The 23,834-nt window shown below is 42.7% G+C and overlaps 2 protein-coding genes across 9 annotated transcripts in view; both read left to right on the top strand.

Annotated features, from left to right (window-relative positions):
- ap3d1 (adaptor related protein complex 3 subunit delta 1) overlaps positions 1-2,896 on the top strand; it is a 30,252-nt gene extending 27,356 nt beyond the window's left edge. For all 8 annotated transcript variants that reach the window (XM_033621287.2, XM_078168739.1, XM_033621285.2 and 5 more), the window contains one exon: positions 82-2,896. In XM_033621287.2, coding sequence (XP_033477178.2) covers positions 82-177 — 96 coding nt within the window. In that variant the 3' untranslated portion in view covers positions 178-2,896. The remainder of the gene's footprint in view (positions 1-81) is intronic.
- Positions 2,897-5,035: 2,139 nt separating this feature from the next.
- On the top strand, positions 5,036-22,451 carry LOC117254161 (ubiquitin-conjugating enzyme E2 R1). The gene is made up of 5 exons (XM_033622206.2): positions 5,036-5,480; positions 14,933-15,019; positions 17,225-17,322; positions 19,254-19,388; positions 19,523-22,451. Exons 1-5 carry the CDS (start codon positions 5,298-5,300, stop codon positions 19,743-19,745), a joined length of 726 nt encoding a protein of 241 aa, XP_033478097.2. The 5' UTR covers positions 5,036-5,297; the 3' UTR covers positions 19,746-22,451.
- Positions 22,452-23,834: the final 1,383 nt, after the last annotated feature.

Below are 23,834 nucleotides of genomic sequence, written 5' to 3'. Positions count from 1 at the left end.
TATTATCATTATGTTTCCGAAAAGTGGACTTTCAGATTGTGAGCTTGATTGTCTCTCTCTGTCCTTCCCTCCTTCTCCCAGTCCGGCGAGACAGTGTCCATTGACGCTAAATGTGACGAGCCGACGCTGCTTGGGAATGTGCTGGATGAGATCAAGCAGACCTTCTCTCAGTGCTGATTGTGTCCAACAGCCCCAGGATGCCCCCCCCCATGCCACCCCTCCTCCCTCGCTGAAACACAACATAATCATGTTACGAAACACTGCGGCTGGCACCACCAGTATCGCCCTATTTATTAGTCCTCAGATTTGCAACATTTCTATCCCCTTCCCTTCTTCTTCTTCTTCTTCTTCTTCTTCTTCGGTGATTGTCGCTCCGCACTCTGAGCTCTGTGGTCACTCCCCGACACTTGATGTTGTTTTACAGACTCACTGTGTACATGCGTCGTCTTCTCTGCAACGCACTTTTCATCTTTACTTCCTGGTTTTCCAACCCCCCCCCCCCCCCCCCCCCCCCCAACAGCCACTATGATTCTGTACTGAGCTCCTGTTTCTGGATGTCCTGCATCCTCTGCTCTTTCCTGTGTACCTCTCTCCGCCATCCACTCTGTCGGCAATTCAGTTTGTGACTGTCATGTAATGTAATGTTGACAACTGGACTTTTGCTGTTGATGGTTGAATTGTGATTTTACTGTTTTGAAGGTTTTGTCTTCGGTTTTTTTTTTTTTTTTTTGTTGTTGTTTTGTCTCTGTCTTTTTTTTTTTTTTTTTTTTTTTTGTCTGAAACCCGTCTGCGCCTTCGTCTCGCCCTCCTTCTCTCTGCCCACTAAACATCAGTGTGCGTGCTGCTCGGCTTTTCTAGGCCTGGAAAAAAACTATGTGACTGACTCTTTCTCAGACTGGTCCAAGCTGGAAACAAATAGGGACTCTTAACCTGCTCACCCACCACTGACCTGGTGCCTGGAGAACACCAGACGCCGACCACCTGCAGCTTCAGTAGTGCAGAGATGAAACCACAGCTACATACAAGGCATGGGGGGTTTAGACTTGCCCTACTTGCCTTTTGGCTCAGAGCAAATCTGCCAGTGTTAATTCAACACAATCCTTGTGTGGCACTACGGGTGATTTGTACAGTAGATCAGTGGTTTTGCTCTGTGCCTTAGCGGCGCAGTCTGACCTACTCCGGCGCTCCATGAGTCTCGTTGAGCCCCACCTCCCTCCCCAGTTCATCTGCTCCCTCATCAACTGTGCTAAACTGCAGTTTGATTCCCCAAGAACTTCCAACATATCATTTCCTCCACGAATCAATTAATTTGAAGGCAGGAGTGTATAAAAATGAAATGAAACTCCAGGGTGGAAGTGTACAGTGTAATGTGAGGGTCAGGCCGGTGCCACCTTTATCAGCCTCCTCTTAAACTCACATAGTTTGTAAAGATGTTATATTACTGTAATGCTCAGAAGGATAAAGTTATATGGTGCTGAGGGCCCTCGTTTGTGTCACCATGTGGTCAAATTAGTGACAGAATAATGAGGTGTAAAGAGAGCTGCTCATGTTACATCACTATCCTGGGTAGGTCAAATATGGCTGGTTAAGGGACGACACTATCAACCTGGCTGTAGTTTAAAACCTTCAGGTTCTCTGTGAGCAGAGGCTGTGAAGTGGTCGGTGGTTTTAGGTTCCCTTTCAATCAGTATTAGGCAACGTGTACGGAAGCCTCCACTCTGCTGTTTTGTCTGTTTTCATGTGAAATCATGCGCCTGTGCCGCCGCGACGTTTGCATCACAGTAGCTGCACCCGGACCCCCAGTGTTTCTTTCCCCCTTCAGAAACTGCCTTGCCATTTTTTGTGCATTGACATATGATGATGAACATGGATGGCTGTTGTTTTTTTCTCAAAATGGCCGCCTCTTGGAGGTACTTGATGTTTTAGTTTGTGTCATTCATGTCTGAGGTCACTACCCGGTCCAGCACGACTTAACCTCATAGTAGCAGCAAGATAAAAACTGACTCGGTAGCGTCTCTGATCATATATATACCGGTAAGGCCCTCTTCACATCTGTCTGCTGTTGTAGATAATGACTATGATAATGATGTCTGTGACCTGGAGATCAGGTCAGCCATTCCACGAGATCTTCTGTGCAGTGGTAGAGTCTGAATACAGAAGTGATCGGCTGTATTTCAGGAATGTCAATAGAAAATAAGTATATGTATTCCCTGTTCCTGGAAACGACTGATGTAAGAAACTGAAAAAAAAAAAACCTCCCCTAATCATACATTGTCCTGATTCTGATCATTCTCCTGTGCATAATATTTGATTAAAATTTGTATATTGCATGATTAGGAATGTACACTTTTTATTTCCTTTTTATTTCTGTTCCATCGACACACTTAGACAAAGAAAAACTCATCATTCCATTTTGTCCTTTTTTTCTTTATAGTTTTTTTTATGAAGTTTACTTGACCATTCTCTGTTTTTGATGGTATTGTGTTTTTATCTATTCTAAGTTCAGACAATTAAAAAAAAAAAAAGGTTATCGTTGAATGTTTTAAATTATTAAACACGGGGAAGGAAGGGGGTTATATTCGGTGTCATGGCACTGAGGGCGTGGGGCTCCGAATAATAAGTAAAATAGGTCACATGAAGCAGTGTACTGAGAGACGACCCACTCTGTCTTAATTCTCTATCGGTTCAGTTGTAGTGAGTTATTTTACCAAGTTTGGCTTGTGACATTGAAATATACTCTCGTATGACTTTGACTTTTGGAAGGTCCTGTCTTTTTATTTCTCCATATTCCATTATCAAGCTGTACAATGTAAATGTTTTAAAGGGGACAACATAAATTATCTACATTCCCTTTAAAGAAAGTCCACCCAAATTAAAAATAAAGGCTGTAAGAATCTGCTGTAGTCATTTTTTGTGTTACAGTGAAACAATAAACACCCACATACGCCAAAATGTTTATATATTCTGTGTATGAGACAACAGATGGGTAGCAGAATAATGTGTGGAGGAGGTATGGTGTTTTTATATTTCTTTAAATGTATTTCTAACACATACAGACTGTTGTTGGCACTTACACACTGGATGTGTTGTTAACAAGATGTGTTGCTTTGAACTTCACATCCCAGAAAGCCTTGCGTGACAGTAGAAGTAACTGAGACCACTTTGCTGACTGACAGCGAGCAGCTGAGTTTAGTAAAGTTCAACTAACAAAGCCAGACGTTTTGGTTTGATAGTTTAATGTGTAAACAGCTTATCTGAACGTAAATGTCTTTGAGTTGACTCTCTTTTATACGTTTAAAAAACACGCCGAAGGAGGAGCCGTGCTACATTTCGTTAGCATCGCTGTCAAGCTAACCGGGGTAAGTTTCCCACATTCACTGTCAAAATAAAAGCCCCACCTGAAACGTTAAAGCTTCAACAGCAAGGTGGGACATTAACTTCTTAAAATGGGAACATCTACCAGCCACTGACGGTTAAATGTTCAAATTTCTCAGCAATTATCTTTGCTATATATTTATTATATTTATCAATACTACTTAATTACATCTGATTTAGCTTTAAGTATCATTGTTTAAGGAGTGATTTAGTTAGGGACTGTTCTTAACTTAATAGAGGAGGAGGTGATTTTGTTATATCATTATTATTATTATCACCATTAGTAGTAGTGGTATTTTGACTCTCTCTAAAGCTAAAAATATTTTACCTTGACCTTCCCTGAGTGACTGGCAGAAAATGCACGACCCTCCCTCCAACATAAATTAGTTATTGGATTATATAAAACTTACCCAGGTAGCCAAAATGACCTGGCCCTGAACTTGGCATGCCTGATGAAATTAGCCAGGCTGAGTCTGGTTGCCCAACTCAGCTGAGACTTGGCATGAATAACGCCCCAGAATCGGGCCAAATCAGCTTGCCCGATTCCAGCTGTAGGCACTGCCATCACTAGGCCGTTAACAGAAATGACTTGGCCCAGCATCGGTCCAAACTCAACATGCCGGATGAAATCAGCCGGGCTGCATCCGGTCGCTTCACTCGGCTGAGAGTTGGTATGAATGATGCCCCAGAATCATGCTGAATCAGCTGGCCCGATTATGGCCGCCATCACTGGGTGCCCTTTTGATGTTTAAAAGTTAAGGTTTAAGTTGAAAGTCTGAGTTGAAGACTCAGTTTTTCACTTATCCTGCATGCTGGTTATTTGTAGGTCAAATTTTAAATGAGACATAGAATAAAATGATTTTGATGACATATCACTATTTTAAGCTCAGATTTATTTTCTATTTTTTTTTCCTGATGGAAGCGTTCCTCGCACATGATGTGTCCAAGGATTTTCAGAAATGTGAAGATCCAGATAGATAGATAGATAGATAGATAGATAGATAGATAGATAAAATTGTCTATGACTTCTCTCAAAAATCAAAGGTACAGACAAACACACAACACAATACACCACTAAAGAAATTCAGTGTCACAATATATATGATTGTAACAGTGCTAATAGGCAGGTGGGAGCAATACATTGAATAAATAGCAAAGGAGAGCACAGATGGTGCAAATGGTGTAATATTGGTGATTTTCAAAGAAAACATGCTAGTATCGGAAGTATGTTTATCAGGTTTTCTTTCAAAATTGGCTGTAAAATAAATCAAAAATATAACCACTTAGCCATGAAGCCAAAATAAAAAAACACAAGTCCCTCCTCAGTGCTTGAAAAATAAATTGACATGCCTCCCTCTTTGTGCACCATCCTCTCCTCTCATAAGTAATGAACAGTCCCATAGAGCTAACACTAAATAGCCTGAAAACCAACGGAAAGTGATTTAATACATGCAAAATCGAGTAAGAGAAAAACACCTTTGTGATACGGGGGTATAAACAATAATAATAATGATAATAATTAATACACGGTAAAGTTGTTAAAGCTGTTAAATATGGAACAAAAACGTATTTTTAAAAAGGCTAAAATGAGGGCTTTATTTTGAAACCAGTAACCGGAAGTGGAGCCGACATCGTATGTGACTTTGACAGTTGGTTTAGATCGTCGTTAATAACTGGGGCTCCCCGGGATTGTTCACAACAACAGAGGAAGCCGCACCAGCTCTGACCAAATAAAGCCCCGTCGCGATTTTTAGATCCTGTTTTGGAGCCGTACTAACGGAAACCAGCGTTAACGCGTTCCTGTGCGGAGGGCTCCGGTCTCCCTCTCATAGCTATTGTTTGTACCGAGCTAGCTTTGTCCTTCTTTGCCGTCACAGCTGTGCTGGGTTGCTGAGATATATTTATACAACTCGTTGTGGAATATGGCTCAGCATGGACATCATGTAGCCAGTTCCCAAAAAGCACTAATGCTGGAGATGAAAAGTCTCCAAGACGAGCCGGTCGAGGGGTTCAAAATAACTTTGGTGGACGAGTCGGACATGTACAACTGGGAAGTGGCGATATTCGGACCCCCAAATACACACTACGAGGGTGGTTATTTTAAGGTAAGTAGCTAATGCTTAGCTAGCAGTCGACCTATTGTTCTTTAGCTGGTACATTTAGCCCACATTTATGTAGTTTACACATAAAGGAGAGCCTAACTGTTAACTCCAGCCTCATATTAACCGTCCTCACCAACAGCAGGTAACAGTTAATAAAGCTAACTTAGCTAATTGGCAGTTGTTCTCTCTTTAACGTTACTGTGATAAAACACTCTGCTTTCTTTGTTCAACTTTAAACTCCACTCACTCAGCATTGTTGCACTTTATTGTTGCCAGATTGTAAAGCAGGACACCTGTTTTTCTAAGGGTTATTTTGATTTAAAATACAGATTCACTGAGGTGCTTTATAGTGACAGGCAGCACATGATCATGTTTGGCAGAGTTACTTCTGTGTTCACATGAAACAAAAGGTTGTTAGCATAACCGCCCTGATCAGAGCCAAGCTCATAATCTCACTAACTCAGTCATTTCCCTATCACTACAAATCATCAGCCAGGGGTTGAGTAGGCTTTTTGTTTGTATATTCTAATGAACTAAATCCAAAATGCATGGTAGCCTTGCTCCATACAACCCTAACACTAAGTTAACCCATGCATGCATACATACATGTGTCATTTTCATTTGTTTTCTACCACACTTCCTCTCTTGAGAGTGAAGATGAGTTGGTTTCACAGATGTGTTTTCCTGTTTACGACTATCTCTGTTATTGACAAAGAGGGTTGGCAGCTCAAAAAGCATCAACTAACAGGATAACTGCTGAATTGCATTGGTAAAAAAGCACTTAAGTTATTTTTAGAGTTACAGGCATGTGCACTCTACATTCATTTTCATGTCTCCAAGGCTGCGACCTGTCAACTACTGTTTTTTGTACTTTTTTTTTTATCCAAAAAGTGCAGCTCAAAGTCACACACCTACATTGTAAACACAGACTAACATAGCATCTGTTGCCATAACAGAAAGTCCACTGTTATTCATCTCAAACCTAAATAAATGTGTGAAAACCAACTTTAAGATATTGCAAAACACTGAGGGGATTGTGGCTTACCCATGCCCCATGCTAAAATGGTTACTCGTCCTATAAAGCACTGTGATTTATTACTTTGTCTGGCAAAGTCAAATAAACCCCTGTTAATGCTGATTCAAACTTGCCCTACATCGTTGTTTTATTGGACATCAAATAAAAAATAATGAGCTTTTATGAAGGTGGCATAATGATCCCGTCTTTCTGGGGAGAAAAGACAAAAGTAATGTAGGTCAGGGCTTTAACAGAGGAAGAAATTTGTCTTTGAGTAGCAAACAAAAATAACAACATGCTCGAATTGTACATGGTCTCTTTACAAGGGCTTTTTGTTAAGGGTTTGTAATGTTAAGTCTCACATTAGCCATAGTTGTTTCCATATTTACAGCTAAACTCATGTATCAGTAAAGGCTCCCACTGTGTTTGGATTAACCAGCATGTTGTAGCTGCTCTCCTTGTAAACTATCAATTCAGCGATTAAGTGCCGTGTCCTTCCAGTTCTTGAGAGGCTTGTTAATTTCGCCTCAGGTCTTTTTCAACACAACCAGAGGGCCCTGGCCAGGCTACTGTAGACTGTTTTCAGTGTGTCCGTGTGGGTGCTGTGTACAGGATTCCTTTGTCGGGCCAGGAATGCACAGCCTGGCTGTGAAATCCACCGCATGGTTGTGACTCATTGTTCTCTGCTGGGTTTCCATCCAACCAGTTTGCCATATTCCAACAGAAAAGAAAAAAAAAATAAATCCACCCAGGTCTGATCCAGGTTACCCAAACAAACAGTCATGCCGCAGCTGCCTGTTCATCCGAAACAGGGCAGGTGATGACGTCATGCAAAACCTGGCTGAGTCAGGTATTTATTTCACATGGGTGTTGCTCCGACAGAGTCACACTATGACGAATTCATTATGACTGCAGGCACACACCGGACTGAGACATATTGAAGTGTCATTCAGACATTAGATAACTGCCCTGGATCCACAACACAAGCAAACACCTATCACAATAACTTGACCGTTGACCTGTTGGTCTCACAACAGGCCCTGATATGGACATTCATTCATTGGATCTGAGACATTTCCAAGATTAAAGTCCTTTTGTGTGCGCGCCTTCTGCTTTGTCATGTGAAGTATCCCTCCAGGCTTTGAGTGTCTGATGATTACTGGCAGAGGGCCAGACAGTTCCATTGCCAGCGGTGGTCCTTGGACATGTATGAAGCAGATTAGCTGGGTTGCTCTCACTTAAAGTAGACTTTAAGGAGTGTTTGGACAGTGACTCACCACATGTGTTGTTGTTGAAAACTGTGGAATGGGGTCATCTTTAACAACTGTCTAATAATCATGACCAAAACAAGTCATTTTTTATCTCGTTTGGTTGTCTAGTAGACCCCTAGTACATGTTTGATTCCCTCTCTCAGCTGTTTCTTGGTTCTCTTCTGACATCTCTGCCTTCTCTTCTAGTACTTTCTTGACCTAGGGGAAGTTTCACAAAATCAAGAAGTGAGACTTTGGTGTTTATATGAAATAGTACAGTCATACTTGTACTAATGTCACTCCACAACCATTACAGCTGACTTGCAAGTATTCAATATGTCATCAGGAAAAAATGACTCCCTTGTTACAGTGATCATTTGCTTTTTTTAGATGTCGTTTTTGGATCTGGATTTGGATCCCCAATCAGGAACAAGTGCAGTTTCACAGTTTGTGAGTGCTTGCACTGTTGTCTGATACTGGCAATATGGAGGTAAACTTGACAATGTAGTAATTCATGGGACTTGTCTGCATATCGTGACCTAAGCCATAACTGATCTCTGTTCAAGTGAACTTCCTCATAAACAAGCCAAAAGTATTTACTATACTTTTCAAGGGGCCTGGACTCTGTATGGCCCCTAATGGGCTCAACTAGGCTTTACCTTACATGGCATAAAGTAGAGCATATCTGAAGTTCTGGTTTATGTTTTGTGAAGTACTAGTTCCTTCACCACCTACGTGAATACAAAAAAAATCCCAAATTATTGACTTTTGTTGGAGCTAGTTAGATAATTCAGCTTTTTGTTATATTTGAACTCTCAGTTCTTTGTATTTCTCTATATATTTTTATTTGAATATATTGTGTTGCTGTCGCCTCCTGTTTGGTGAAATATAACACAACCTACCACATTTACTGTGCTTCCGTGCTCTCCATGTTGATCCGCTTATTGGGTTAATAAAACAACAAGGGCAACCATAAAGACGTGTGCAGGTTCATAAACTGCACCTGGGAACTACAACATTGCTGTTACTGGTACGCACCAGTCTGCCAGCTCACATTTGGCAGATTTGACCCCTTCCTGCTCCATTTTGTGTCATGCACCAGGACAGCAGAAAAAAGGCACTGTGCTTTATATCCACAACTATAAGGTCACAGTCACGGTGATGAACAACAGAAACTGTGTGTGTGTGTGTAGTGACAGAGCTGCACTGCTGTGAGAGAGCCTGGGATCTGTGAAATTGGACGGGTGACCGTGATTGAAGTGCTGCTGTGTCAGCACCTGGCAGCCTTAATTGTCATTTTTATTGTGTGTAATTATGACGTACATGGGGTCTCTGCGACTCGAAATATACTCAGAGACAGAACATCTTTCATATCTGAGTCATGTGGTGTTTTCAAGTGGCTTACTAAACACTGACAGACCGCATCTTCACAGCAAACATGAAAAAGAGGGGTGTTGCCCTTTGGTTTGGCCCAGGCCTGTCTGTCTTTTTCAACTTCAGACAATCAGTCGACAGACACTCAGCTCTGTTGCGCAGCTGACTCTGTGCCTTCCTTCCTTCCTCCTCAGCTGCGTGCAACATGATTCGCACCAGCTCCATGTTAGCCTCGCAGTTAGCAGAGGAGGGAACAGGCAAGAGGACCCAAGCCGGCTGCAGAGGTCTCGGCTGGGCCGAGCCTGGCTGAGCTGCCGGAGTCATGTTTCCCCCTCTGGCTGTGTCGCAGAGAAACGAGAGCAGGGCAGAGGAAAGAAGAGGGAATACAGAAACTGCCAGATCAAGAACAGGCAGAGCCCTTCCTTGCAATGGTGCCCCTTTTGAAAGGAGAGCCTGCTGTGAATAGAGGTGAGCGTGAGGCCCCAGCAGACAGTTATAACCGTCCCCTGAAGGCCTGGCCATGTGTTCTTGTTCTCTTCCTGTATGGATCGGCAGTGAAACATGGCTGAACAGGCTGTTTGTTTGATATTTCTACATGTTGCAACCACCAGAGAATCAGTCTGTAACATAACTTCAGCTTTTGATCCTTCTCCTTCTGCTCCACGTTCTCCTCCTGGGTTTAGCTAATGAGGCAGAGGCCTACTGGGTATGAACATGATAATCTCTGGGACCTCTACATGTATGTTAGGGTATGGAATTTGCTCTACACAAGGACCTTTTCCTCGTCATTCACTGTGAGTGTGTGTATGTGAGGATAAGGTCTGTAGAGAAGGTAAAGAGGTGCTCCGGGAGAACAGAATGATTTGTTCTGTTCAGGGTCTTTGCATTGACCTGGTTTACTTCGCCTTGCTGTCATTTTCCACAGGGTGGGCGCGTTCACTCTCATTCCTGTTCTCTCTTCAAGGCAGCTTTTTTAGCTCACAATCCAAGAAAGATTTTTCACAGAACGAGGACATTGATCTTGCATTCTCTGTAACGAGCCTTTCAGGAGTCCTTTTTTTGCGTGCTTGGCAGGAAATTGGCTGCACTTCAAATGAGCTGTTCGGGGTCACTCACCTTTTGACCGTGGATGCTGTTAATTCTGTGCCCAATCCTATTATGAGGCATGACATGCAAGTCAGCTGTAGCATGTTCAGGAAGTGTACTGAGGCTAGCACTTTCTGATGGGCAGAGATCCTCTCTGAGCTGCTGTATCTGAAGCAAAAAGTCCTTCCCAGTAGTGGAGGCACAGTGACAGAGAAAATAGTGGGTGTAAAGGCTAATATGTGTGTGTATAATAGGTAAGTCAATATGAGGATGATCCCTGGAAACTCAAAAGAGAAACCTGATATTGGCTTTCTAAGACTACACTGCATCGTCTGCTCTTTTCTTCCTCCGATTCATGTTTCTTCTCCTCTGTGCTCGGTGCTGATGAGATAGCAGAGGAGCCGCTGCAGAGCAAATGAGCCAACCAAGCAGCCCGTCTGTGTTTAGGCCAGCTCCGTCACACTTCTCTGCCCCGTCCATCCATCTTCTCCACCCTCCGTCCATCAAACCAGGGTTTGGTGTCACCTGGGTGGACAGGTCAAGTGTTTCATTCCCTTCCCCTGCTGCCAGAGTGACCTGCTATCTTCTGGTCAGTGAAGTCTAAAGACACAGATACACCAAACTGACACCAAGAACTAGTGCAGTGCCTCATGTCGCCTGTGTTTCAGCCAAAAAAGATGCGCCTGAACACACGGTAAAGACTACAGCCAACTAGCAGGTATGTTCTGCATCTGCGAGGAAATAACTCAACATAGTCACAGGCGGCGGTAGTCTGGAAGGAAGTTGAAGGACTGATAAGACTGATTCAAGACACTAGTTAGCCAGTTAGCACATTAATAACACAAGCAGAGGTTGAAAGAACAAAACATATTTACTGTGCCCTGGCAAACAACACAACTGCTAAGAAAACATATCTTACCTCATATTGTCTAAACGATTAAACGTCCGCCCCCTTGCTAGTCGGCACCAGAAATATTAGTCGGTGTTTAATTCATGTACAAGGCGTCCTAACTGTCATGCAGCCGACCGCCACTAGTGGGTGCTACAGAGCCGTCAGACAGCAGTCCCCGTCCCGTGGTAATGCTCAAGTAGACTGGAGTTTGAAAACCGCATGGTGGGAAACTGGAGAAATGTCCTCTCACAAAACCAGCGCGGTTTGGCAGTACTTTAATCTAGAAAATGAATTCAGCAGCAATCGATCTTTTTTGAGATGTTATATTATTTGTTAGCTTTAAGTGAATGTTGTCAGATAATGTGCAGGGTTTACATTCATACTGCACGGTGCAAATTCCAGCTGAAATTTATTTATAATTCACATGTTGTTTTATTAACTTTGAAGAGAATTGCTCTCATTTATGTTGGATAATCTGCAAGGTTCAACATGTCCCTTTTTTAGACTAGTTGACTAGTCTTAATTATAATTTTGGTTTAGTCGACAGGGAAATTAGTCACCAGGAACATCCCTAGTTGCAATATCGTATTGTCACACAGTGCCAAGTTGCAATATTGTAAATATATAAATTATTGATATCACAAAAGCAAATTAAAGATTAGGTAGCCAACTAGAATAATATAATGAATTGCTTTTTCAGTCCACTAGATACATTTTGCTGCAAATAAATGGCTGAAGTGAGTTGAACAGACTGAAAACTTTATTAGATAAAACAGATGCTGACAAAGTTTTTCTCTGGGGACACAATTTACAGTTAAAAAAAGTGATTTAAAAAGTTGGAATAATATTGTATGGTGACTAAAGTATCGTGATAATATCGTATTGTGGATCCTCTGGTGATTTCTACCCCTAATAACAAGTTTGTTTTGATCTCACTCCCTCTTGACTTCAGCTGTTTCCTTCCTTTCCTCACTTCCTTTTCTCTTCTTGTGCACTGAGCTGAACTGATAGTCGGAGTGACTTCATTCACCAACGGGCTCCGCCGTCTCTAATGTAGATTCAACACGCTGACATGCCAGAAAAAAAAGCCAACAAGGGCTGGCAAGACATGACACTAAAACTAGGACGACAGACATTCACCGGTGGCCCTACAGTGACCGAATGTTGCTTGTTGTGTCAGGACCTAACACCACATTACTGGTAGTTTTGGGGTCTTCAGTACGGCCTGTAGCACCCCGTGCCTGAAAGGACTATCCCATTGCCTGGATGGAGCTTCAGGACCCATTGCTCTGCAGTTCCGATGGTTTTAAATGTAGTTGGTGCTGCTCCAACCACACGCAACATTTATTTTTCCCTCCTTCAGTTGTCTGCTGACTTTGTCAGTCTTATTTTTTGATATTATAGAGCTCCAAATGGGGACTAAATGCATTGTGTATGATACAGTTTGTGACATAATATCACCAGGAATATGGTTTTAAAGCCTCCTGTAAGCTGCATTGTGAAATCATGCTCTTGCCTTCTCAAAGGGATCAATGCTTATTCTTAATGCATAACCCCACCTTCCTGCTTTACTTGTGGCTTACGTTCAGACTCACAGGATTGTGATGAATGAAGCCATTTAACGGGAAGAGTTGATGCTTTGGTCTCAAAGCAAAAGGCTACAAAGTAGGATCAGTTTTTACTCAAACATATACATGGGCATAAAGATCCTATGTGTTGTGTAGTTGGTACCAATTCTCTGGTGTCACCACAGAGTTTGGTTGCTCTGGTTTGCTGTCTGGTGTTGGACAAAGTGTTTTTTTTGTTTCCAAGATATCCTAAAAAGTGAAATTATGAGACTGGTTAGAAAGACAGTTCTTTGCCAAAGGATTTTGATTCTGGTGGTGTGTTTTGGGGATATAAAAAAAACCCATAACAACGCCGGAAAACTAAAGACGTACGGGGCCCTCAGGAGTCAAGCTGCTCAAGAGCTTTCCATTCACACACTGTTTTTTGTTGGAAAATCAAACCTGGAAAACCAACAAAGATGAACCACTTTACCCACTGGGAGTGTTGGCACAGCGTTACCTTCAGCCGAATGCCCTCTACTTCTCTTTTACACCATCTCTTTTACACCATTTTGAAGTGGACCAAATGTTTTCTAAAAGTAATACCGAATGACAGCTGTCCACATGGAGATTTCCCAAATGTACAAGATAGTCTTTGCCTCCTTCTCAGCCAGTGGACAGATACAATCTTGACGCTGATATTGTTTTAGGAGACAAACCCAGCTCTCACTGTTGTTCCCCCGGCCCTCCTCTTCCTCCCTCGTCCTGGCTGGCTGCTACGTGTTGCACTGCTGCCAGCCTGTAATGTGTACAATGTTGGCCTGAACCCTGCACTCTGAAGGGCCGCCAGCTTTCTGGCAGGGTCAGTCAGACCCGGGGAATTTTTTTTTTTTTTTTCCTACGGGCGGCATTCTCACAGGACTGTGTCAGTGTTTCCTCTCCACTCTGGTTTACATGGTGAGAGCAGGTTTATTCTGCAAATCGGGGTTGCGTCAGGCACCAAATACAAGAAATGTTGCTCTTGTGTGGACAGTCGGGACACACTGACACACGTATGTGCCTGCTACATCCAGCTCGGTTTAAATACTGCATTGCACGCAAGGAAGGATAAGACCTTAATGTTAAGCACAAGTATTAAATAGAGCACAACCCCTTTTATATTCCAAGTGAAATCCCCCCCATCCTCCCCCCACTCCCATGCAGCCGATCCCCCTGCCTCCCACTCGACGGTTCACTGTGGTGACGACCAGCTGACCATGCCGAATCAGCAAATGTGAACAAGTGTGTGTATGTATATGACAGGGGAGGGGGATCAGCAGAAGGTTTCATGCTGTGAGTGACGTGCGTGTGTGTAATCAGTGTAGTCGGTGTGTGTGTGTGTCCCCTCTTTTCCCATCCATGGCACGCCTTATGGAACGGGAGGAGGGGATCTCCACACAGTAGCATTTATACAGTGGGTGTGGTTTTTAGTGTGAGGACATATAATAGCAGAACACGGGTGTGAGTAGTGGATTGTCTTGGGTTGCAGCAGTGACAGCTGGAGAGGACAAACCCCCACAATGTCTTTATACCAGCAGCTCCCCCCCCTCGCCCATCGGTGTGTCTTTAAGCTCCACACACTCAGCAGCTGAATGCACTGCGAGCCTCCCTCCCTCCCTCCTGCCTCCACACCATATTACATTACACTGTCATTAGCTCCTCCATGCTCAGCCACCTCAGTAGGGTTTGCCATGACTCCACAGCTACTATTTTTAGGTTTCTTTCAATCACTATTGACGCTGATCAGCATGATTGTGGAGCTCTTCATTCAGCAGCTGCTTGTTGACACCAGTGCTGCAAACAGAGGTCTTTGTGGGGAAAAACGTTGAGAATGAGGCACTCTCTCTCTCCCCAGCAGCTGTCCATGTGTGTGTGTGTGTGTGCATGTGTGTGCATGTGCGTGTGCGCGTGTAGCTTCTGCGGCATTGTACAGACTTGCATTCTGGATTCAGTTACGCCTGGGAGGCTGTGTCCAAAGGCACAGTATTTTTTACAGAAAGTATGTGTAGGTTTTCTTTAAGCAAGCGACACCACGAATGTGCTATAAGTGGCCTTACTACTAAAGGAATCGCCCTTTACTTTCCATGTACACTGGAGACAGTAGGGCTCTTTTGACCTAAGTAGTGTAAATTGCTCTTCCAAACAGCAGTAGTTTTGAGGGGAGTAGTCATGACTTGTCTGTTGGCAAGAGAAAAGTGTGGATAAACTGCCTGCCTCTCACGTTGCTAATATGTGTCTTCTCTCACCCTCAGGCTCGGATCAAGTTCCCCGTCGACTACCCATACTCTCCACCTGCTTTCCGATTCCTCACCAAAATGTGGCACCCCAACATTTATGAGGTAACTCTAACCAGTATAAATCCGTTGACAAAACAGTTCAGGAGCTGATTATACCATGACTGGGGCTGGGTGTCATTTTTGATACCAACACCCATGCCTTGATTTTAATACAGGTTCCTGAGTAATACTATTTTCCTAACCAATTTTATAAACTCCATTTTGACAAAAAGGAAATTACATTACACATTAGGGTACAAATCTTCACTTTTATTTTTCAGCTCCTTGGCATGTGTACACACATAAAGTCGTATCACAACATAAAAAATATAAATGTATTTATTACAGTGTGGTTTAACTAAAGTTGTCTGTTTCAGCTGTTTAGTTTTATTCTTCAGCACCTTGGCATTTTTCCACTCAAAGTAGTTTTACAATATAATAACTAGAAAATGTATTTCCTGCTGAAAATGGGTGTGGATGTTGGATGTTGAAATTAGTTCAAAATCATGGCTGAAAAAGCAGAAATATTAGTAATAGAAGAAGTAGCTCTAGTTGTAGTAGTAACAGTAGTAATTACGGTGGTAGTAGTAGTCAAAGTAGTAGCAGCAGTAGTTGTAGAAGTAGAAGTGGTACTAATAGTAGTAGTAGTTGTGGTAGTAGTAGTACTATAGAAATAATAGTAGTCAAAGTAGTAGCAGCAGCAGCAGTAGTAGTAGAAGTAGTAGTCAAATTAGTAGTAGTACTAGCAGCAGCAGTAGTTAGTTGTCGTAGCAGTGGCAGTAGGTCATACCTTACAAAGCATACAAATTTGAACAGAGGCACAAACACCATTAAAGAGCTTAACATTTTGACATTTGAATGGTTTCTGTAGCTGAAAGTGTGTAGAAGTAGTTACCAATCAAAAAATGTAATAGTAGTAGTAGCAGCAGCAGTAGCAGCAGGAGTAGCAACAGCGTAGAAGTGGTAGAAGCAGTACTACTAGGAGGAGGAGGAGGAGGAGAATTAGCAGTAGTTGTAGTCATAACAGTAGTTGTAGTAGTCAAAGTAGCAGTAGCAGTAGTATTAGTAGTAGTGGTAATTGCAGTATTAGCACTAGTTGTTGTTGTAGTAGTAGTAGTAGGTCATACTTTAAAAAGTAGAAAAATTTGAATAGAGGCACAAACGTCCTTAAAGAGCTGAAAGTTTTGACATTTGAATGCTTTCTGTCACTGAAAGTGTGTAGAAGTAACAACTAATCACAAAATGTACAGGAGAAGTCGTAGTGATAGTAGCAGTAGTTGTGGTAGTAGTAGTAGTACTATAGAAATAATAGTAGTTGTAGTCAAAGTAGTAGCAGCAGCAGTAGTAGTAGTCGAATTAGTAGTAGTAGTAGTAGTACTAGTAGTAGTACTAGTAGTAGCAGTGACAGTAGGTCATACCTTACAAAGCATACAAAGTAGACAAATTTGAATGAGGCACAAACACCCTTAAAGAGCTTAATATTTTGACATTTGAATGGTTTCTGTAGCTGAAAGTGTGTAGAAGTAACAACTAATCAAAAAATGTAGTAGTAGTAGTAGTAGTAGTAGTAGTAGTAGTAGCAGCAGCAGCAGCAGCAGCAGGAGGAGTAGCAGGAGTAGCAGCAGGAGGAGTAGCAGGAGTAGCAGCAGTGTAAAAGTGGTAGAAGCAGTACTACTACTACTAGGAGGAGGAGGAGAATTAGCAGTAGTTGTAGTAGTAACAGTAGTTGTAGTAGTCAAAGTAGCAGTAGTATTGGTAGTAGTGGTAATTGCAGTATTAGCACTAGTTGTTGAAGTAGTAATAGTAGGTCATACTTTAAAAAGTAGAAAAATTTGAATAGAGGCACAAACGTCCTTAAAGAGCTGAAAGTTTGAATGGTTTCTGTCGCTGAAAGTGTGTAGAAGAATTAACTAATCAAAAAATGTACAGGAGAAGTCGTAGTGATAGTAGTAGTAGCAGCAGGAGTAGAAGTGGTAGAAGCACTAATTAATGCTAATTCCACGACTACTAGTAGTCGTGGAATTAGCAGTAGTATTATTAACAATAGTCGTAGAGGTGGTAGTAGTAGTAGCTGTAATTGTAGTTATATAAGGTATATACATGACAAATGACACTAGATCCTGGTAAAATTAAATTTTAGGAGACTTTATAAATGCTTTTTTAAGACAAATTGTAGAAGAGTATGCAGCCCTACTATTTTAAACTTTAAATTGTGTCTGAGTGGTAATAACTATTATCTGAACATGTTGTTGTATTCTCGTGTCCTAGAACGGGGATGTATGCATTTCTATCCTGCACCCACCAGTGGACGACCCACAGAGCGGAGAGTTGCCTTCAGAGAGGTGGAACCCCACACAGAACGTCAGGTACACAACATAATGTTCTCTGTTCAGGTTATTTCTTAAGAAAACAGCACACAAAAACTAATAAGCATGGTTACTGTTTGTCCAGTGGCTCACAGCTGCTTCCTAAACTATAATTATTTGAATCATCTGTCAAACAGCCTCCCCCAAGCCAGTCATTAATCTTTTGTCAAATCAAGTAGTTATTATTTTCTCCGTTGACACTGTCCACTGTTCAGATATATTTGTGGTTGGGAGTCTGTTATTTCCAGAAGATTTGCACCATAATGTGAAGTCACATAACGACCATCCTCCTACTGTCCACATTTCCACCATTGTCTCATTGTGCACCAATCAATAAGGGCTAAAAGGCCTAACATAACATGCAGGTGGTCATGCAGCGTTACAAGACTGACCGCCAGCAAAGTTTTAAGATCGATTTCCTAACTACATAGCAGTATTTAGATTGATGTATTTTTCCAGCCTTTTAGGCAACCTTAGTTTCCTTCTTTCTGGTCATTGTAAAATATCTTCCTCCAGATTATGGCTGTCTAAAAATACCTGATAAACCTGCCAGTCACACACAAAATTCCCAAATTTCCCCCCCTTTTTGTTACGTGTTTCATATTACACACACTAACTATCCACAGTAAGGGGCCCTCTGTCGCCCCTGACCTGATGATCAGAAAACAAAATCAGTCCCACATTGTGTCTCAAGGAAAAAGGAGAGCCAGTGAGAGATCCCTAGTACAGAAGTTGATTCACCTGAGTCAAAGTAAAGTATAAATGATGTATAACACCATTGTCTGTCAGCATCTCTAATGAGCAGCTCTCGGAGCTAAATTTAACAGATGACAGCAGAGACAAATGGATGTTCTGGGCACTGTCCAATGTAACATTTTCCCCCTGCCAGCCCCCCGAGCCAGTTGAGAGATTTACAGGCCCCAGAAAAGGGATTTTTTTCTCGTTATTTTGATTTATTACTATACATAATATGCACAAAACACATGTTCTTTTTAGATTTGGTTGTTTTCCTTTAGTTAGCGATACGATATATGATATTGATATGTAAAACTGACAAATCACAGTTGCTGTTTTCCATGTTTTTATTCATTATAAACATATTTTGTGTTTATTTTAAACAGAAAACGGTTGTTTTATTACACCTAGATGTTTTTTTTTTTTTTTTTTTTGGGGCACAACTGCTCTTCGTCAGACTTTTTAGTCTGCTCGTCGCTGTTCCTGCTTGCTCTGTACCAGCCTGCAGTGAGCTAGGAGCACATCCCATAATGATTTTTCACCTTCCCCTCATGTATTTCATCCAAACTCTAGGGTGTGGATACCTGAGCCCATGGGTTCGGATAACAAATTAGAAATTTTGCTCCGGTTTGGTTCAGGTACGGCCACTTGACATGCTGCTGTGTTCTGCTATGGCCTGTTCAAGTGCTGGAATTTGTTATTTACGTGACAACACCTGAATGCAACACAGGCCAATAGTCACATTTCAGGCAGGAGGCGGTGAATATTCAGACTGAACTAATGAAAATGGAGGACACTAGACAAAACTTGCCATCAGGAAAGTTGAAAACTGCCGAAAACCATGCTGGGAAATCAGGTAACAAACTGCATCGGGCTCGGGTCGGTTTGGACTTGAAATCAGAAAGTCTGTCAGGGTCAGGCCGGGCTTGGCTATAACTGTCTCAGATTCAGGTTGGGTTCAGTCAGGAAAATGAAGCCCGAGCTGACCCCTATTCCATCCCCCGTTTGTACATGTGTCCTTTTTTTCTGTCTTTCGTTCCATCTCTGTACACGTCCTTGTCCTGCACCCTCAGTGTCTTCGGTCTCGTCTTACCTCCATCTTCCCTTCCCCACCCTGTGTTCCTCTCCTTCCTGTCCTCCTCCCGTATTGCTTTCTTGGATTTTAATCTCTCTCCACTCTCTGACGTCTCTCTCAGGACCATCCTGCTCAGCGTGATCTCTTTGCTGAACGAGCCCAACACTTTCTCCCCGGCCAACGTGGACGCATCCGTCATGTACCGCAAGTGGAGGGACAGCAAGGGCAAGGACAGAGAATACATCGAGATCATCAGGTACCCAGCGGGGAAAAAAAACAGCACTCTTCACACTTTTAATGGGAGCTTGTCAGTGAAGCAGGTACACAGTGTACCAGCATTGATGCTCTGCATGGACTCATCATTCTCTCCTCTGTCTTTACGCCTCACAGGAAGCAGGTGCTGGCTACCAAAGCTGACGCAGAGCGGGACGGCGTCAAGGTTCCCGTCACGTTGGACGAGTACTGCGTCCGCACCCAAGTCCCGCCCACAGACGACGGCTCCAACCTCTTATACGACGACTACTACGACGACGAGGAACTGGAGGAGGACGACGAGGACGACAACGAGGACTGTTGCTATGATGACGACGACTCAGGCACCGAGGACTCCTGACCTCCCCCCCCCCCCCCCCCCCCCCCCCCCATGATGTCACATCCCCTTCGTCCCTGCCCTCACCCTCCCCTCATACACACACACTCGTCCCTCTCTTGTCATGGACTAAACTTTAATTCCCCGCCCCCTCTTTGTCCTGAATCGACCCCTCGTCATTTTCACTTAGCGCAGGCCTCCCTGTCCACCTTCTGTCACATGTGCAGTCACAGTATGCACACTAAAACCTGATGCATCGAAGAAAAGAAAGCTACAGAGTTGTTTTTTTGTTTGTTTCTTACATGTTTATTTTTTTTCCATTTGTTGTCTGAGTAGAGGTTACACACGATGCATACACAGCAGCACAACTCACAGTAATAGTACTTCCTCATCTGCTTCTGTTTGTCTGCGCTGATAATGAAATTTCCACAACAGCGTTTGAGAGCTCTGAGACCTGTTCCTTCCTCTGGCTTTCAGTGGAACAAAGCCTGACTGCTGGCCAACTTTCTTGAAGAAACTTTGGCGGAGGAACGGTCACGCCTTTTCTCGACATCATCAGCAGGGTGGAATGTAACGTCACAGGTCAGATCAGATCAGATTAACACAAGCAGGGAGCATTTACAGAGGAAGCAAATTTAGGAAAATTGGCTGTGTTTTGAGAAGCCGAGTCACTTCCGTCTCTGAGCCATGTGTGTGACCTCCGGTTAGCAGGCGCCATGCTTCACCTCTGACCTTTTTTTGAGCCCCAGGGCTTGTGCTGCTCCAAACAGGGAAGTTATCCATTTCCAAATGAAGCTGTTCACACTCCCTTGTGCCTTCCCTCACTCCCTGATATCACAGACCGGAATGACTTGTGGGACAGACCTTGTACACAGCGGGTCAAAGCAGCCTGACAAACAAAGGTGGCAGAGGGAGATATTCAAGCTCACAAGGTCTCAGGTGGGGATACCGTGCAAACAGCGCCCTCCTGATGGAACAAACTTATTTATAGCAGGAGTGTGAGTGAGAGAGGTGTACGATCCAACAGCTGAACTACAGACTGGAATGTAGAGCAGAATCCCACAACCGTCGTCCCGACTGCCACGCAGCCTTCATCATACGAGCACTTGCTACTAGTGGCCTGGATGCATTAAGAAACAGCTAGCTGAGCCTGCTGCTGCTCATGAAATCCAATGTACTGTATTAAAAAAACCTATGCAGTCAGTGCTTGTACCTACTTAATATGCAGTGCTTTAAACGTGGCAGTGAAGCTGAGCCTTTCAACAGTCTGACCCCAAACTCCAGCTTGAGTTTTACAACACGTGAGGGCTTTGGACTAACTGTGTCCTTCGGTTAGAGATGGACATGTGTTGTATCGTCTCCGTTTGCAGTGGGTTTGTTATTCCAACTCAAGAGTAGCACACCAGCTTTCATCAGAGCTCGCCCCCTAGTGGTCGTGGCTGTGTGTACAGGCATTTTCTGTCCCCCCCACTTCTCTGAAATGCTCGACTGTGCCGCCGCCATCTTGACTCACCTGAATCAATGAACCCTGTTACCTCAGAGGAGATCATGTAGCAGTGTGAGTGATTCAGAAGAATGAAAATGGCCTGATGAATATGCCTGTCAGAGGCCCCCTGCGGTTCCTCCTAACTGCCAGGAGAGCTCTGTCGCACCCTCAAGACACGTTAAACCGCCATCCAACAGTATTTACGATGAAACCCTCAACATCGCTGTACTCACTTTTTCCGTTGTGTGTGTGAATATTTCGCCGATCGTTTCTAAGATGTGCTGAGAAATGTGGAGAAGAAGCAGAAATGGGAAGGAATGGGGATGGGGTTGATCTTTGAGCATGAACAGGAGAATGTGGTTCTTCACTAGCATGCTGTTATGATGTGTTTGTGGTTTTAGGTCTGCTATAAGGGTCGGGGTTGTGTCCAGGGGCAAAGCTCCTCTACTTAATTTTATCTAAAACTGTTGCATTGTGAATGGGCTGAGGGTTGTCCGTTTATTTTTTGTTTTTTTGGGAGGGGGCCTTCTTTTACTGTTATGATGTAATCTTTTATTTCCAAATTGTGGTGTGAGCTGCAATGTTTTCTATCTGATTATGTATTAAATGCTACGAATTTTGACCTGATTGTTAAAAACCCGGGATTGTTAATGGAAGAACAACTAAATGTACCAACTTGTTATACACAAACATGACATGAGAAAAGTGACGCAGAACCAAATTGACACCACACAGTGATTATCCAAGCCTCGTATCAAGCCCTGAATGCTCAGAAATTAGTCACCAACACTTAATAATTAACTGACGTCTGTCCCACAGCCTATAAATGACCCTTCTCCCCTCTGTTCTGATGTTTCGAGGTGAATGGGATTTCATTTTTGTCAAACTACTGTTATTTTTATCGTCTTCTCCTCCCCAGTTCCCTGAGCTCTGATTGGTGGCAGCATCACTGAGGGATAAAAACCCAGCAGTTAATTACAGAAAACCACAAGAACCTCAGGAAAAACAACAAATACCAACAAACAAACAAACAAACAAACAAACAAACTTTTTTCCAGCTTAGTGAACCTGACCCCGGGGACTCTCACTTTTTGGCTTCAAAAGGACTGTTTACAATCTCTACCTTGATATGCACATGTGGATATTTGACGATCACTTGATGTTTTTTTTTTCTTGTTTATATTTTCTTTTTTTCTTATGGTTTGTAAATCTATTTAAAATCTGAAATAAAGATCTTTATTAGATATTGAGTGATTATTTTTTTATTTTATCGAGGTGTGGGATAAATGGTCAAGAGTTTATAGAGTCTCATTGTCCCTTTTCTGTGTTTTCTTATAGACACTGAAATGGCGTGAGTGAAATTAACTTGGGACTAACTCGGAGAGGTAAGACTTGTTTTTTAAACCTTTTAGTGAGGCTGTAGAGTGAGGAAAGTGCGTGATGAGAAGTGTACACAGTAGTCACCCTGCTGGACTCAGAGGGTGGTGGAGACTTTTAAAGGATTTCCTGATGCTTTCCGTGTTTTAATCTATTACAAGAGGGAATTTAGGAAATCACTTCTCTAAGTGGTTGACATGGTTTCTTTTTTCTTGTCTTCTCTTTGCTCCAGAAAATGTAAAGTCTTGGAAGACATGGTAAGCAGCAGTTCTGTATGTTCTGTGAGCTTCTGTTCATTACTGCTTCAGTATTTAATGTGGAGCTGCTTTGTGTGCTGCTTTCATGTGTTTCTGTGTGACTGTTGGATGTTCAGGTGTTGCTCTAGACATAAAGGCTTTCCTCTGTGCTGTAGGCACAAGTTTTCACTCAGTGTCATAAAATGGTCGTACATTATGGGAATTTGTGAATTTTTGATCATATGATGTACAGAGTGCAAGATTATCGTACATCTGGCAACACTGCATGAAATAAATTATTTTTTTCTTTGCCTGTAATACACGAAGAGTTAAAGAAGTCTTTTGTCTGAAATTGGGGAGATGGTAAATGGATTATCTCAACAGCATTTAAACATTAATAACTAAAGTTCAGTAGATACTCAAAGCAGTGGTTCCCAACCTTTTCCTTAAGGGACCCCTTTTCTATTATTGAGTAAATTGACAACCCCTGACTAAGTGACATATTTAATTGATATTTTATCGGAGATTTTAAGGGGGGGCTATCTCAACTGACACTGGGCTAGAGGAGGGGTACACCCTATCTATCACAGGGTATCACAGGGCTGACACAGAGACAGACAACCATTCACGCTCACGTTCACACCTACGGGGAATTTAGAGTCACCAATTAACCTGCATGTCTTTGGACTGTGGGAGGAAGCAGGAGTACCTGGAGAAAGCAGATTTTGTTTTACAGAAGGGCTCCCTCCCCCTGGGTTTGAATCAGGAACCTTCTTGCTGTGAGGCGACGATGCTAACCACTGCACCACCGTGCCTTAAACTGTATAACCAACCCAAATAGTTAACACAGTAACTGCAGGAAGTTTGGATGAATTTTTGTAGATTACTTCCTGTGGATTTTGAATCAGAGATGAGGTTTCCTGATATTATAAGGAACTTTCAATATGATTCTCAGTCTATATTATGTTTTTTTTTTTTTTTTAAACAATCGTACATACTTAGTACGCTCCTTTT

The sequence above is a fragment of the Epinephelus lanceolatus genome, chromosome 6 (genome assembly GCF_041903045.1).
Source record: "Epinephelus lanceolatus isolate andai-2023 chromosome 6, ASM4190304v1, whole genome shotgun sequence".
Classification (NCBI taxonomy): domain Eukaryota; kingdom Metazoa; phylum Chordata; class Actinopteri; order Perciformes; family Serranidae; genus Epinephelus; species Epinephelus lanceolatus.
Note: the sequence above shows the minus strand (reverse complement) of the source record. Positions and strands in the feature narration are given on the sequence as shown.